Below are 14,615 nucleotides of genomic sequence, written 5' to 3'. Positions count from 1 at the left end.
TATGTGCACACGCTACGTTTTTTTTTACGCTGCGTTTGTGCGGTTTTGCCGGCTTAAAACGCACCCGCGGAAAAAAAAAATGGCAAAAACCGCACGCGTTTTTGATCTTTGCGTTTTTCTAATGCATTGCATGGGGGGAAAACACAGGAAAGAATTGACATGTCCATTTTTTTTTTTTAAGCTAAAAAAAACGCAGCTAAAAAAAGAAGTTGTGTGCGGATAGCAAAAATGAAAACTCAGACTTTGCTGGGGAAGCAAAGCCATGCAGTTTTGAGGCCAAAACCGCACCAGAAAAACGCACAAAAACGCATTGTGTGAACATAGCCTAAAGTGTTTATGTTCTACACAGCATTCTAACATACTCTACATAAGAGCCCGGTGGTGGTGGCCATAGCTTATAGGCTGAACAAGTGGTAACAGATTCCCTTTAAGAACTTACTGCAAATGTTCACGACCAAATTGGAAGGGAAAGGACTTTATACTTTTACCACGAGGGATGAACCTTTTCTGTCTGCACCACATCCCACTGAGGAATAGGTTCAAATTCTAAGTAATGTGTACAGCAATCGATCAAAATCGCCTCTGCTCAGGACAGGAGTCAGAGGTCTGCTATGACCAGAATTCAGAACTAGTCTCCCTCCTGAGTGGTTCTCAGCTGATTTATGACCTCAGCTTTCCTTTCATCATACATTGGCTGAGAAAAGCTCAGAAAACGGACACATTACTCTCCCATCTTGGAAGAGCTCACTGACCGTTTCTTTAAAAACGTATTCAGTAGACTGCACCAGAGAGGCTCTAGCAGGCAAACTGTGCCATTATTTTAATGAAATGGAATAAACAGTGTGTCCCCTCCGACACTGCCCATATCCTTTACGAAATCTGCCCCAGTATTAGATCCCCCATGTGATTTACTTACGGTTTGATGACACCTTTGCTGCGGGGTTTAGAATTGTAATGTGTAGAGATCACAAAAAAATCTAATGCTAAAAACATAAAATTAGTAAAAACTATAAAAAGAAAATAAAAATAGTATTTGTGAAACTACATTTTGTAATATATCCAACATATTCGAGAAATCAGTTTGTTTCTCTTCCTGGACCAATCCATAAATCACGAGTAAAAGTTGTCTTGCACTGGATACAGATATTCCCAGTGAAGAGATAGGTGACATTTGGTGCTTGGAAAGTTCGATGGAGAACTCTTTCAGAAGACTGCCTCGATCTACTCGCTCCTCACCTCTACCTAGTAGAAGGCTGTTAGTACAGTAAAAGGTCTATATAAAGGGGAAAAATACAGCGCATTTTCTGGGAAGAGATAAAAAAAAAAAAAAAAAGAGGCTATGTGAGCACATTGCGTTTTTCATGCGTTTACCAGTTTTAAACTGCAGCGTAAACGCATGCGTTCCCAGCAAAGTCTGAGAATTTAGCAAATTCCATGTGCACGTTGCGTTTTAAAAACGCAGCGTTTTGGATGCCAAATTTTTTACAAAATCGATGCGTTTTAAAAGGCAACATGTAATTTCTTTTGTGCGTTTTGGATGCTTTTCTCAATCTGTCTATGGCAGAGCAAGCATCCAGAACGCATGAATTCTGCAATCAAAATACATCCAAAACGCGTTTTGAAACGCAAACGCAATGAAAACGCTGCAGAATATTTGTCACGGCAGAACGCAACGTGCGCACATACCCTTACGGATCCACGTAGAATTTTGAGCACCAAATGCCATTTCTTGTCTCAGTAATGGGGGAGGGGGGAAATCTATAAATCAAGGAGAAAAAGGAAAAAAAAAAAGCAGATTCCTCTGATCAGATATATTACAAAGTTGCTCTTTTCTTAGGTCGATGAAATAAACACAATTACTCTTTAATGATTCTGTGTAAATGATTGACTTAACCGTTCCATGTGTCTCACAGAAAAGAGACGACGATGAGGAGGAGGAAGCGGCGAGTGTCAACGGTTCACAATATGAAGATGAAGAACTTGCTCGTTCCGGAGCCCCTTGGTTTAAGAAACCCCTAAAGAACGTGTCTGTGGTGGACGGAGAACCCGTAAGGTTTACAGTAAAAATTACCGGCGAGCCAAAGCCTGAAGTAACATGGTGGTTCGAAGGGGAGATGTTGCAAGACTCTGAAGACTATCAGTATATCGAGAGGGGGGAAACGTATTGCCTTTACCTACCTGAAACCTTCCCGGAAGATGAAGGGGAGTATATGTGTAAGGTGGTGAACAGCAGGGGCACGGCTGCCAGCAGCTGCATCCTCAGCATTGAAAGTAAGAGTTAGTGCTTTACAGATGCATGCTTTCTGCCACGCCGGTTCTCTTTCTTACTCTGCTCTCTTTTCTTGCTCCAGCTGATGACTATTAACATCCTGCTTTCCCTGGAGCCTTCCTTCTGACCCCTCACTCCAGCCCGGTCCTTCCTCGGAGGGGGGGCCCGAAACACCAGAAGCGCCTCTGCATTAATCCAGCATTCCCGTAGTACTGGCGTTAGATTGCATGCATTGCTGCAGCTGAGGGTAGATGCTGACCGGTGACGCAAGGGCTGCACCAGAGAAATCCCAAACTGCACGTTGTAAAGAACCGCAGAACTTTATAGAACGACGCTGCCTTTGTAGGTCACAGACCTGACTTTTCTAAGACATATTTTGTGCCAACTTCTTATTCTTGAGTATTTTCATTTAATTTGCTAATAAAGATTTTGTTTAACCTTTAAGTGGATTGAGCTTATTACTGTGTCGCAGAAGAAAAGGAGTCCGATGCCAGAGGCCATTTATTGGTTTTATTGGGTACAAATGTGATACAGCAGAAGAATATACATTTGCGGTACATAAGCAATGTCATCAGTAATACAGCAACTCGAAAAGTCTCAAGGATCAATGTTAAAGACTCAGCTTATCAAAAAGAAAAAAAAAATATATATGGCTAATTCAGGAGTTACACCCGTCTCCATGAAAAACTGCTTTACTACCATAAGCAAGGTTTATCAATTAACCCCACAAGTGCCCCAATACAGCCCCAAAAAACATGGGTCAGCCTCGACTCAAAGGAAAAACAACAACTCAAAACTGTACAAAAAGTTATAAAGGGATTGTCCGGGACGTTCAGTGCATGGCATATTAGGGGGGAGGTCCAAATACTGGGTACATGCCCATCAGGCTGCCCCCATGCTGTCCGCAGCCACATTGTACATGGCCTGTGCTATGGCTGGACCACCACCTGAAGGCCCCGAGCAACCCCTTTAAAGGGAATCTGTCAGCTGCAATATGCACCCAGAACCACGAGCAGTTCTGGGTGCATATTGCTAATCCCTGCCTAACTGTCCCTCTATACAGTAGCATAGATATAGGGATCTTAAAGATTTTAGGAATGCTTTTTCTAATGCTAACAGTCCCAAGGGTGTTATATCCCCAGACTAGTCTGACCTCTTAGCATGGTAGCACACCCACAGTGGTGTACTAACATGCTATTCAATGCAGCGTCACAAGTGGTGCCACGCGTACCCGTGTCCGCACTCCTGAATGCCGGGCACTTCTGGTCATGCGCGGTATGAAGCTGGGTGTCTGCGACCCAACTTCAGAGACGGCTGCTGCGCATGACCGAAAGTGCCCGGCATTCAGAAGTGCAAACACAGGTACGCGTGGCACCGCTGAATTGAATATCATGTTAGTACACACCAGTGGGCGCACTACCATGCTAAGAGGGCAGACTAGTCAGGGGATCTAACACCCTTGGGACTAGTCCCTGCGCTCATTAGCATGTGATAAAAGATCTTTAGAAATACTTGTTCTAAAGATCCCTTTATCTATACTAGATACAGGGACGGTTAGGCAGGGATTAGCAATATGCACCCAGAACTGCTCATGGTTCTGGGGGCATATTGCACCTGACAGGTTCCCTTTAATTTAAAGATTTAAGCCTATATACCGTAGAAAGCATAACATTTAACGTTTCCTTAGTTTTGAAATATTGACTAAGGGAAGACTTAACTAAACTAAGAGGGATCAGATAGTATCCAACACGGTGGTGACATAAGGCAGCAGTTGCACAAATAGATGTTTCATTGGTTCCCGTATTTGAGAGCCTGAATAATTAAAAAAAATTTATATATATATATATATATATATATATATATATATATATTTATTTATAGTAAAATATTATATATTAAATATTTACATATATAAAATATTGTATATTAAATATTATATATATTTAATATACAATATTTTATATATGTAAATATTTAATATATAATATTTTACTATATATATTATATGTATATATATATATATAGTAAAATATATTAAATATATACATATATAAAATATTGTATATTATATATAGATATAATATTTTATATTATATAATATTTTATATAATATATAATATTTTATATATAATTATATATATTTAATATATATAATATAATATAATTTTTGCATTAATTCTAGTAGCCAATCCCACTAGCGAACGTGCCTGACTAATTTCATGCAATTTCGCTAGTGTGGTCGCGCACAAGGCCCACACAGGAAACAATGCAGCATCTGCAAAATTCTCCCAAAAAGAAATATGTATTATGGCAGGATATTGAACAACCAGAACACAAAAACGATTTATGGAAATTACTAGAATTACAGTCAGGCCGAACATTACACCCTCTGAATATCAATCATAACCTTCTGTATTATCAGACTTTACAGGATAAACATTGACGACTACAGAGCAGTGCGAGTTACCTCCATCCGTACGCCGGCTGACTACGACACTGGATTTTTACAAGTCACTGGCGTCGGTCTTCTTTATGCACGGACCAGTGGGGAACATTGTGCAATGTCAGAAATGCATCTCACGTGTAAGACAAGTTTATGGGACAGCACATTGATCAATGGCAAGAAACCCGCAGTGAAATCATAATTGTACTAAGAGGTGTTAGCAAGTCACAGCAAATACTAAAAATACATTCCCGGGTTAGTAAATTACAGCAAAAGATAGGATACGGCTTACCACAACCGATGTACAGTATCGGTGATAAGGGAGTGTGAAACACACAGCATTAACAGATGTGGCAGGTCGGTCTCATCTAAAGTCATTCACATAATCAAAAGTGTCCAGGAATCATCATTAGACAAGGAACTAAACTGCAAGGTCACAAAAAATGGCAAATAAACACTCATTAAAGGGGTTGTCCAAGAAAATATGGTCACTTTGCTGCTGATACAGTGCCGATCCTGCAAAGGGCTGGTACTGCAGTACCAAACACGGCCTGTGGACAGAGGTGGTGTTGTTTTTGGAGGAAAGCAGACATTTTTTTCTGATCCTGGACAACCCCTTTGATGGAGCGTTATGTGCTTTCTGCTAGAGAAAATAGAATAGTAACTAGACCTTATTGACTGTTTTATACATCTACACATCATGGGCTTTATATTGGGCCCCTAAAAGCTTCTGCAAGCGCCACCCTGATCGAGTCCTCGAGGTCCTATATTACAGCTACAAGACCTGTCCCTGCTGTTCTGAGCAATTTCAGAGGCCATTGGGTTTCATAATCATTTAAGTTGGATTCTAAGTAGTGGGGGTTTTTTTGTTTGCGGGGATAAACACTGACATATACAGTATCTGCGATAGGATTTTTTTTTTTTAATTCAACGTCTGTATGGTTAGGAAAAGGACTGAAGGAAACTCAGCGTCTGAGGTTGATTTGCCAGACGACTTGAAATACAGAAAAAAAACAAAAACGCAACAAGTAGGAATTCTAGAGAAACCCTACAGGCCGAGGAGGGACGTGCCAGCGAGAATGCAGCTAAACTAGTCATAGATTCCTAACAAAAAAAAACCAATCTATGATTCCTCTTTGCAAAAGCGAGTCTAATGCAGCTTCATACCACAAAGATGGCTGGCTACTCAAGAGGAGTCAATGATTAGGTCCGATAAGGGGGGATTCGTCCAGCAGCCACTGAATGACGACCCAACTTCTGCAAAATCGATTTGCTCATTTCTAATGAATACTAAAAATACACGCTGTAACCAAAAGGCTCCGCGTGCTACCTGGTAAAGGGATGTAGAGCTTACTTCTAGTGTCCTGCAAGCTGCTACCTAATTACTGAAGTCGCTCCTGTTAATCTTTTCAGCTGTCTCCGGGAAAATGGCAGCTTCTGTGCTCAGTGTATAGAGAACCATTTCTCCCTCTAAATTCTACAAGTTCTGCCCTTATGAAATATTAGGACCTGGAGCAAAAGTCCACAGCGAGACCTAGTGATCCCGAGAATGTGCAGATTTTACTCCACTTCACCCTCAAGATTTCCTTGCACAGGGCAGAAGTTTTCCCCACTCGTGGCAATCCCCTGTACAGTACTGATGGGGCAACACCAGCGTCGGGGGACGCAGGACTATCTGGGGATCTCTCAGGATCAGTGATGGCATTTCTAGTGATAGACCACGCTACACACAGACGTCAGTCAAGGCTTTCCTGAACGCTTACATGAGCGAAAGTCACCAGGCTACGGGGGGCACATCTAATAAAATGCATTTGTACTGATGTGTAAAGTATTGCTACGTTCACACCCAGCGGTCAGGCTACAGCTTCTCAGATTTCCTGCATAGTCAGATGATATTTGTTCACCTGCAACACTGCGAAGCCATTACGATCAGATGTGACGTCTTGCAGGCAAAGGTTAAAGGGTTATTCTCATCTCCAAGATCCTATCCCAATATGTAGTTGATGTATTACAGCTTAGGTATCCATGGTTACGACTACTAGCAACTGTCCCGGAGTAGTCGTAACCATGGATACCTAAGCTGCAATGCTCTGCACATGAGGCATATGGCTATACCAGGAGAACTATACTACATTTCTAATTTGAGGAATTTGCTAATATTACACCAACTACATATTGGAATAGGATCTTGGAGATGGGAATACCCCTTTAAGTGACTGAAGAGAAACTGGAAAGACCACAGTGGCAGAGGGTCTGTATCTAGCCGCAGCATGACCACTACACGTGTGAACGCAGCTTTTAAGGGCAACTATCCCCAGGTTTTTGCCACCTAATCTGAGAGCAGCATATTGTAGGGGCAGAGAATCCTGTAGTTTTGATAAAATCACTGTTTAATCAGCAGTGATTATCATTACAGGACTACTTGGCATGCTGCAGGTAGTCCAGCATATTCATCAGCTCTGTATATCTGCTAGATCTGCAGCAAAGAAAAACATTGATTTTATTAAAATGACAAACAGTTCAGTAGGTAACATCGCTGGAATCAGGGTCTCTCTCTACATTATGCTGCTCTAAAGATGAGGGAGCAAAAGGCTGGTGACAGATTCCCTTTAACAGAGGACCCTTCAAATTATTCACGTTTAACTGGAAACAATGTAATAGTGGCTGCAGAGCAGAATTATTTTTTTTAACCCCACCTGTCGTAAATGTGTGTCATCTAATGAGTTAATAAGTTCAAGTGGTTGTTATTAATTTTCACTGGGGGCGTGTACTTCTGCATCCTGTACGACACCGACCAATCATAAGCAGGCAGTCGGAGTGTGGGGCCTAAATAAGCAAAGGTGATACATTACACTGTAAGAAGTGTGACAGACATGCTCCAGTTGATATATCCACATGTCTGTGCTGTGTTATATCTTCAGTGCTTATTTAGGCTGCACACTCTGGCTGGCAGGACTTGTGGACCTGGATGACATTACGGTTCCTTCTGCACTTTTATGTTGCTGCCTGCTTCTGATTGGTCAACATCATACAGGAAGCAGAAGGACACGCCGCCAGTAAAAACTGTCTGATAACACTTACTTAGATGGAACCAATCAGCAGGATTTTCATATATAAAGTAAAGTCAGTGCTATACTGGTGCTAGGATGCTGGATGTAAGCATGCCTTTTGTTGTGAGATTGGTTGTTTTATTTCAGAAATATGTGCAAGTAAACTTCCAGAAATGCACTGCTATTTGACTGACAGGTGCAACAGGAAGGGAATATGTGGGTTGGGTCTTGCTATCTATTCCCACCTGTGCCGAATTGAACTTCTATGACTGTGACAGGGGGAGGAAGGCCAGGCAAGCAGACAGGCGGGAATAGATCGCAAGACCTAACCCACATATTCCCTTCCTGTTGCACCTGTCAATCAAATAGCAGTACATTGCTGCAACTTTACTTGCACATATTTCTGAAATAAAACATCCAATCTCAGAACAAAAAGGTATGCTTACATCCAGCATCCTAGCACCAGAATAGCACTGGCTTTTACTTTATATATAAAAATCCTGCTGGTTGGTTCCCTTTAACTTGTTTGGTGCCAATAGCTCTGCAACAGAGAGATGCAATAATAAAAAATTCCACTACAGCCACTATCCTATAAACATTAATTACTGCGCTTCAATTCCATAAATTTCACGTCTGTTACCGGTGCTAGTGTTCATATGGTCCAGTCATGTATAGATACAATTATAGCTTCATGAACGTATCATTTTGTGCACACAATGCATTATTAGTTTAATATTACAGTCCTATTTTAAGTCAGGAGCTAAATATTAAAATAACAGAAAAACTAACATAACAGCACTCAAGATGCAGAATATTGGAAATTGAAAATATATATATAACAAGTAAAGCAATCAGGCTAAAGGACTTGTCCTCTCAATAAAAGCAAATATAATCAGTGCACTTCAGGAAATGTTACAACAGACCTACAGGTATACGTCTCAGAGAAAAATCAGGCTCACTTTTGCTACATAAATAAGAAAACTTCAAAGGGCAAAAAATATATATAATATATATCAGTTGAAAAAAGCATCAACAGTGATCAGAAAAAAAAAAAAATAAACAGTCTGCACTATATAATGCATTATTACGGTGTTACCTTCTACATGAGCCCTTCTAGGTCCATGCTCATCGGCTCACCAATGGCATACACAGAAAGGATTCCTCCTTATGGGTGGGAACTACCCCAGGACCTGATATTAAGAGCTACCATTTGCAGCATCTTCAGCACTGTGTGTGAAAATGAAGGCAGGATTTTGAAACTTTCTTTAAAATGTACAAGTTATGCAGGACTTTTTTTTTTTTTTTTAGAGAATAAAAATCAGCATATTTTGTTTCAGGAGTTACGAAACAAATGATCTTAAAAAAAAGAGACAAGAAAACCATGGACATCATGTCTGCCATCATATACGGTCTAACAGCGACACAAGTGAAGAAAGCTAGCAGGAAAACATTACGTGCCCTTTACTACAGCATGAAGGAAAGAAAAACAACAACACCTCCCTAACAAACATCACATTCAGTCCAAAAGACATTTTTAGCATTAATATATTTTTTTCTTTTGGTGGTGCAGATTTTGGCATAGAAAAAAAGCACAAACCATAAATAAGGGACAACATGATAATGCAAGTTTGCGTCCTTAGGTTGTGCTTACCTGACACATTGTGCAGCAGAACCTAAGGTGGAAGATCAGGGAAGGCACTGATGTAATATTATTTCAACTCTTTCCAACTATATAGAATTTTTTTTTATTTTAGACCTGAAATGAATTAGACAGCCTCCGATTGTAAAAGGTCACAAATAAAAAGGTAAATCTGAACGGTATAGCAATAAACTGGTGACTTTACAACAAGACAAAATGTCATGCAGAATAAAGGTCATTCAGCGCCCCCACCTGTTTCATAGACAGAAGTGGAGAAATCAAAAGGCAGGTAAAGAAAAAAAATAAAAATATATAACATTGCCTACATCAACTCATTACAGCTTCTCATATCACGAGTTCATAGGTCAGACACAGACAAATAAAAAGGCATTGGACTAATAGAAATGACGCCGAGTAAGAGGCATTCTACCTTGCAGCTCACTTTATAGTTTCCCTGTGCAGCTCTGTGCAGGCTGCGCTCGAGCCTCGTGTCGGGGGTACACGTAATAAATGGCTCCGCATGTGCCAACCCTGTCCACCGCCACAAGTGCCAACCCTGTCCACCGCCACAAGTGCCAACCCTGTCCACCGCCACATGTGCCAAGCCTGTCCACAACTGCAATTGTAAAAGATAGCTGGCAGTACACGTTTCTTGCACATACCCAGTGTACTGGAAAGTGCAGTCTGTGGCTCTCCGAGGCCATGTTTCCACGTAGAGTAAACACTACGCTTTTTCTCTGCACTTTTTTTGCCCTGCACTTGACGGTTCAAGTAAAATGGATGTGAGCCCATGACCTCTAATACCCACTGAGCTGTTAAATGGAATCGGCAGCATGATGTAGGGACAGAGACTGCAACTCCAGCAATATAATGGGTGCAGTAGATGTGACTATCCGCTTTCTGTACTGCAAAGCTCAGAATGCTGACTTGTGTATAACCCCGCCCACACCACTGATTGGCAACTTTCTGCCAATGTACACAGAAAGCTGCCAATCCGTGATGGGGGTGGGCTTATGCACAGTACTACATGGCACCAGACTAGTCCTGTAGTGAAAAATCTCCTCCTGGGTCAATGTACACAAAGTTTCCAATCCGTGATGGGGGCGGGCTTATGCACAGGACTACATGGCACCAGACTAGTCCTGTAGTGAAAAATCTCCTGCTGGGTCAATGTACACAGAAAGCTGCCAATCCGCGATGGGGGCGGGCTTATGCACAGGACTACATGGCCCCAGACAACTAGTCCTGTAGTGAAAAATCTCCTGCTGGGTCATTCCGTGGTAACTTACGTTACATTCACAAGCCAAAAACTGCGTTAATAATGGCTACGGACTGTTCTTTGAAGGCAGGCACAAAAATGAGTGAATGTATATTGTACATTGAACTATTCTCAATAGATTCCAACACAATTTGATTTTTCAACAATAAAAATTAAATACAAAATACAATGGTATTACTTGGTAACTTACGTTACACCAAAAAGGAACGCAAGTTACCAAGTAATAAGATTGTATTTTGTATTTAATTTGTATTGTTGAACTCTTTCTGTTCATTGTCTTTTTGTTGTGAATTATTCAAGAAAGATTATACATAATTTGTATTGTTGGAAAATCAAACTGTGTTGAGATCTATTGAGAATAGTTCAATGTACAATATACATTCACTCATTTTTGTGCCTGCCTTCAAAGAACAGTCTGTAGCCATTATTAACTCAGTTTTTGGCTTGTGAATGTAACGTAAGTTACCGCGGAATGACCCTGCTGATGAAACCCTTTGCAAGTAGCATCGCTGGAATCAGGGTCTCTGCCCCCACATTATGCTACTCTCAAAATACACAGGAAATAAAAAAAGTTCTCTCGCCCCTTTGGACTTTTAGGAGAAGGCAAGAAAAAAAATGTAAGTGCAGAATTCCAGAATTTTTGCCCCTTTAAAAACCAAACTTTTTTTGGTCAGACACCTGCAGAAAAATGCAGCAGTTCTGCACGTCAGAACATGGCCCTTCAGTTGCCAGCGGGACTCTATTTCGGCTATAGTCCGGTGGAAGGAGAGCGATGGATACGATTGGCATATGCGCCAACCGTAGGGCTTGAATGCAGCGTTCACAGAGCTTAAAATTACATTACACTTCTGTAACTAAACCCCACAAGTAAAATACTTACCTACAAAAAGGAGAAAGCCACACAGTAATGGCATGTCATATACAGCACTGTATATAAATCAGTACAGAACATTACGTGTCATACTTACAGTGCGTATAGAGGAAGCCCGACTTGGCTCTTACCACTACAGAGCAATTTAGGCAAAAGGGCTACATGATTTTGGACCAAAAGAAAAATCAAACACTGAACTAGCAATTGTGTAAATGGCGGCCTGTACTAGCCATGTGGACACAGTGATGCAAGTTACAATAAAAAGGAAAAAAAACACATTTGCTCTAGCCCTTAGATCTACATTGCAATTTAGATAAAGACAGACCTGCAACTGAATCGTAAAGTAAGGGAAGAAGGCATAAAAGATGCAGGCGGATCCCAGCAATGCTTTCTATTTAATGCGGAAAAACTATATAGAAACTGGTTACTACATCATATCGAAAATAATAAAACAGCACACAGTCAGTAAGTAAATAAGTCAATTTATGAAAAACAAAACAAAAATAAAGCAATAAAAACTGGTATGAAGAGAGACAACTTTACAGGTCTGAACAGTGGTCACAATAATGCAGAGAACCTGTCTGCGATAAGGTTATATACATGCAAGCAGAGCAACACGCTACCCAGTCTACAAGTCATAAGAGTACAACTTTCTAGGAAAGATATGTCAATGAAAATAAAAAAAAAAAAAAAAGAAAAATCATTTTCTAATATTCATAAAAAATAATAATTTCCTTTTCCTATGCAATTTGTTCTTGTAAAGCATTGATTAAAACAAAAAACAGGTCTTCGTTTAAATACTCACATATCCAACTTACCGACACAGGAGGTTTCATATTATTTATTGTAAAGCACAAAACAGGCATTTTTTTTTTTTTTTAAAAGTGAAAGTATACATTGAAAAAAGTACATTTGTATCACAAAAGCATCGACCACATAATTGCAAATACATTTTGCTGGAATGTGTACATCTACACTAATATACTAAAAACAAACCAAGTTTTTCATTTCTACACAGAAATATAGCCTCCTATCAGTCAGTAGTGATAGTTTATGTACATTTTCAAAAACAATTGTTTTTTTGTTTTTTAAACCAAACAAAAAAAATAATAATTTTAAGATCTTCATCAAGGCGTCTGCATCCAAACATTTAACAAAGGTTTTCCCCAACACAATGAAGCAAATACTGTATTTGTCCGCTTCGCATTATTGGCCCTGTGCAGAGGAAATACATAAGAGATATACAAAGCATTAAACCACAAAATTCCTTGGTAAAGGAAGCCAACTCAGGAGAGAGCCTAAGGGAGAAAGGGGTTAACAAATGTCGGCTGCTTCCTGTAAAAGTTTTCATTTGCCCTGAAAAGGGGAAAATGTGATCACACAAAACATTGTGTTGAACAGGAAAGCTTTATGGTAGAATTTTTTATATATATATTTTTTTTTTTTTTGCAAGGGTAAAATATATCTCTCCAAAAAAATATAAAATATTTAAGACTGGACTGTTTAATTTCATACCTGAGGCGCGGGAGGGTGCTGCGGCATTGGTTGTGGGCTTGTCTGGGCATAATATGCCGCTTGCTGCCTGTAGTATTCTGCCCATGCAGCACTGTAGTCTGCCTGACCAGCAGGTGGCGCACCACCCGCAGCAGGGACCGCTTGTCCTAAACAAAAAAAAAAAACCCAAACAATGTAACTAAGTACAAGAGAAGAATTATCCACATACAGAGCAAAAGCCGAGAGCAGATGTGAAACCCCACAGCAAACACTGCCATGTGCCGTGTATAAAGAAGAAGGGAATTTTGTTTACTTACCGTAAATTCCTTTTCTTCTAGCTCCAATTGGGAGACCCAGACAATTGGGTGTATAGCTTCTGCCTCCGGAGGCCACACAAAGTATTACACTTAAGTGTAAAGCCCCTCCCCTCCCCTTCTGCCTATACACCCCCCGTGCCTCACGGGCTCCTCAGTTTTGGTGCAAAAGCAAGAAGGAGGAAAAGTTATAAATTGGTTTAAAGTAAATTCAATCCGAAGGAATTTCGGAGAACTGAAACCATTGAACATGAACAACATGTGTACACAAAGAACAACAGCCCGAAGGGAACAGGGGCGGGTGCTGGGTCTCCCAATTGGAGCTAGAAGAAAAGGAATTTACGGTAAGTAAACAAAATTCCCTTCTTCTTTGTCGCTCCATTGGGAGACCCAGACAATTGGGACGTCCAAAAGCAGTCCCTGGGTGGGTAAAGTAAAACCTCGAAATAGAGCCGTAAAACGGCCCCTTCCTACAGGTGGGCAACCGCCGCCTGAAGGACTTGCCTACCTAGGCTGGCATCTGCCGAAGCATAGGTATGCACCTGATAGTGTTTCGTGAAAGTGTGCAGGCTCGACCAGGTAGCTGCCTGACACACCTGCTGAGCCGTAGCCTGGTGCCGCAAGGCCCAGGACGCACCCACGGCTCTGGTAGAATGGGCCCTTAGCCCTGAGGGAACCGGAAGCCCAGAAGATCGGTAAGCTTCGAGAATAGGTTCCTTGATCCACCGAGCCAGGGTTGATCTGGAAGCCTGTGACCCTTTACGCTGGCCAGCGACAAGGACAAAGAGTGCATCCGAGCGGCACAGGGGCGCCGTAAGAGAAATGTAGAGTCTGAGTGCTCTCACCAGATCTAACAAGTGCAAATCCTTTTCACATTGGTGAACTGGATGAGGACAAAAAGAGGGTAAGGAGATATCCTGATTGAGATGAAAGGGGGATACCACCTTAGGGAGAAATTCCGGAACCGGACGCAGAACCACCTTGTCCTGGTGAAACACCAGAAAAGGGGCTTTGCATGACAGCGCTGCTAGCTCAGACACTCTCCGAAGTGATGTGACAGCTACTAGGAAGACCACTTTCTGCGAAAGGCGTGAGAGAGGAATATCCCTCATTGGCTCGAAAGGTGGTTTCTGAAGAGCCATCAGCACCCTGTTCAGATCCCAGGGTTCTAACGGCCGCTTGTAAGGAGGGACTATGTGACAAACCCCTTGCAGGAACGTGCGGACCTGTGGAAGTCTGGCTAGGCGCTTCTGAAA

At 41.2% G+C, this 14,615-nt stretch overlaps 2 protein-coding genes across 12 annotated transcripts in view; one reads left to right on the top strand and one right to left on the bottom strand.

Annotated features, from left to right (window-relative positions):
- Positions 1–2,713, top strand: part of NEXN (nexilin F-actin binding protein) — a 90,211-nt gene extending 87,498 nt beyond the window's left edge. For 5 of the 7 annotated variants that reach the window (XM_075320269.1, XM_075320270.1, XM_075320268.1 and 2 more), the window contains 2 exons: positions 1,914–2,271; positions 2,352–2,713. In XM_075320269.1, the coding sequence (XP_075176384.1) occupies positions 1,914–2,271; positions 2,352–2,365 (372 nt within the window). In that variant the 3' untranslated portion in view covers positions 2,366–2,713. Of the gene's footprint in view, positions 1–1,913 lie in introns of all 7 variants that reach the window. The other 2 variants (XM_075320272.1, XM_075320267.1) reach the window with 1 other exon arrangement.
- Positions 2,714–12,674: 9,961 nt separating this feature from the next.
- FUBP1 (far upstream element binding protein 1) overlaps positions 12,675–14,615 on the bottom strand; it is a 127,536-nt gene continuing 125,595 nt past the window's right edge. For all 5 annotated transcript variants that reach the window (XM_075320260.1, XM_075320263.1, XM_075320262.1 and 2 more), the window contains 2 exons: positions 13,067–13,212; positions 12,675–12,766 (listed from right to left, as the gene is read on the bottom strand). In XM_075320260.1, coding sequence (XP_075176375.1) covers positions 12,758–12,766; positions 13,067–13,212 — 155 coding nt within the window. In that variant the 3' untranslated portion in view covers positions 12,675–12,757. The remainder of the gene's footprint in view (positions 12,767–13,066; positions 13,213–14,615) is intronic.

The sequence above is a fragment of the Anomaloglossus baeobatrachus genome, chromosome 8, assembly GCF_048569485.1.
Source record: "Anomaloglossus baeobatrachus isolate aAnoBae1 chromosome 8, aAnoBae1.hap1, whole genome shotgun sequence".
NCBI lineage: Eukaryota > Metazoa > Chordata > Amphibia > Anura > Aromobatidae > Anomaloglossus > Anomaloglossus baeobatrachus.
This window is presented reverse-complemented; position numbering and strand designations above follow the sequence as displayed.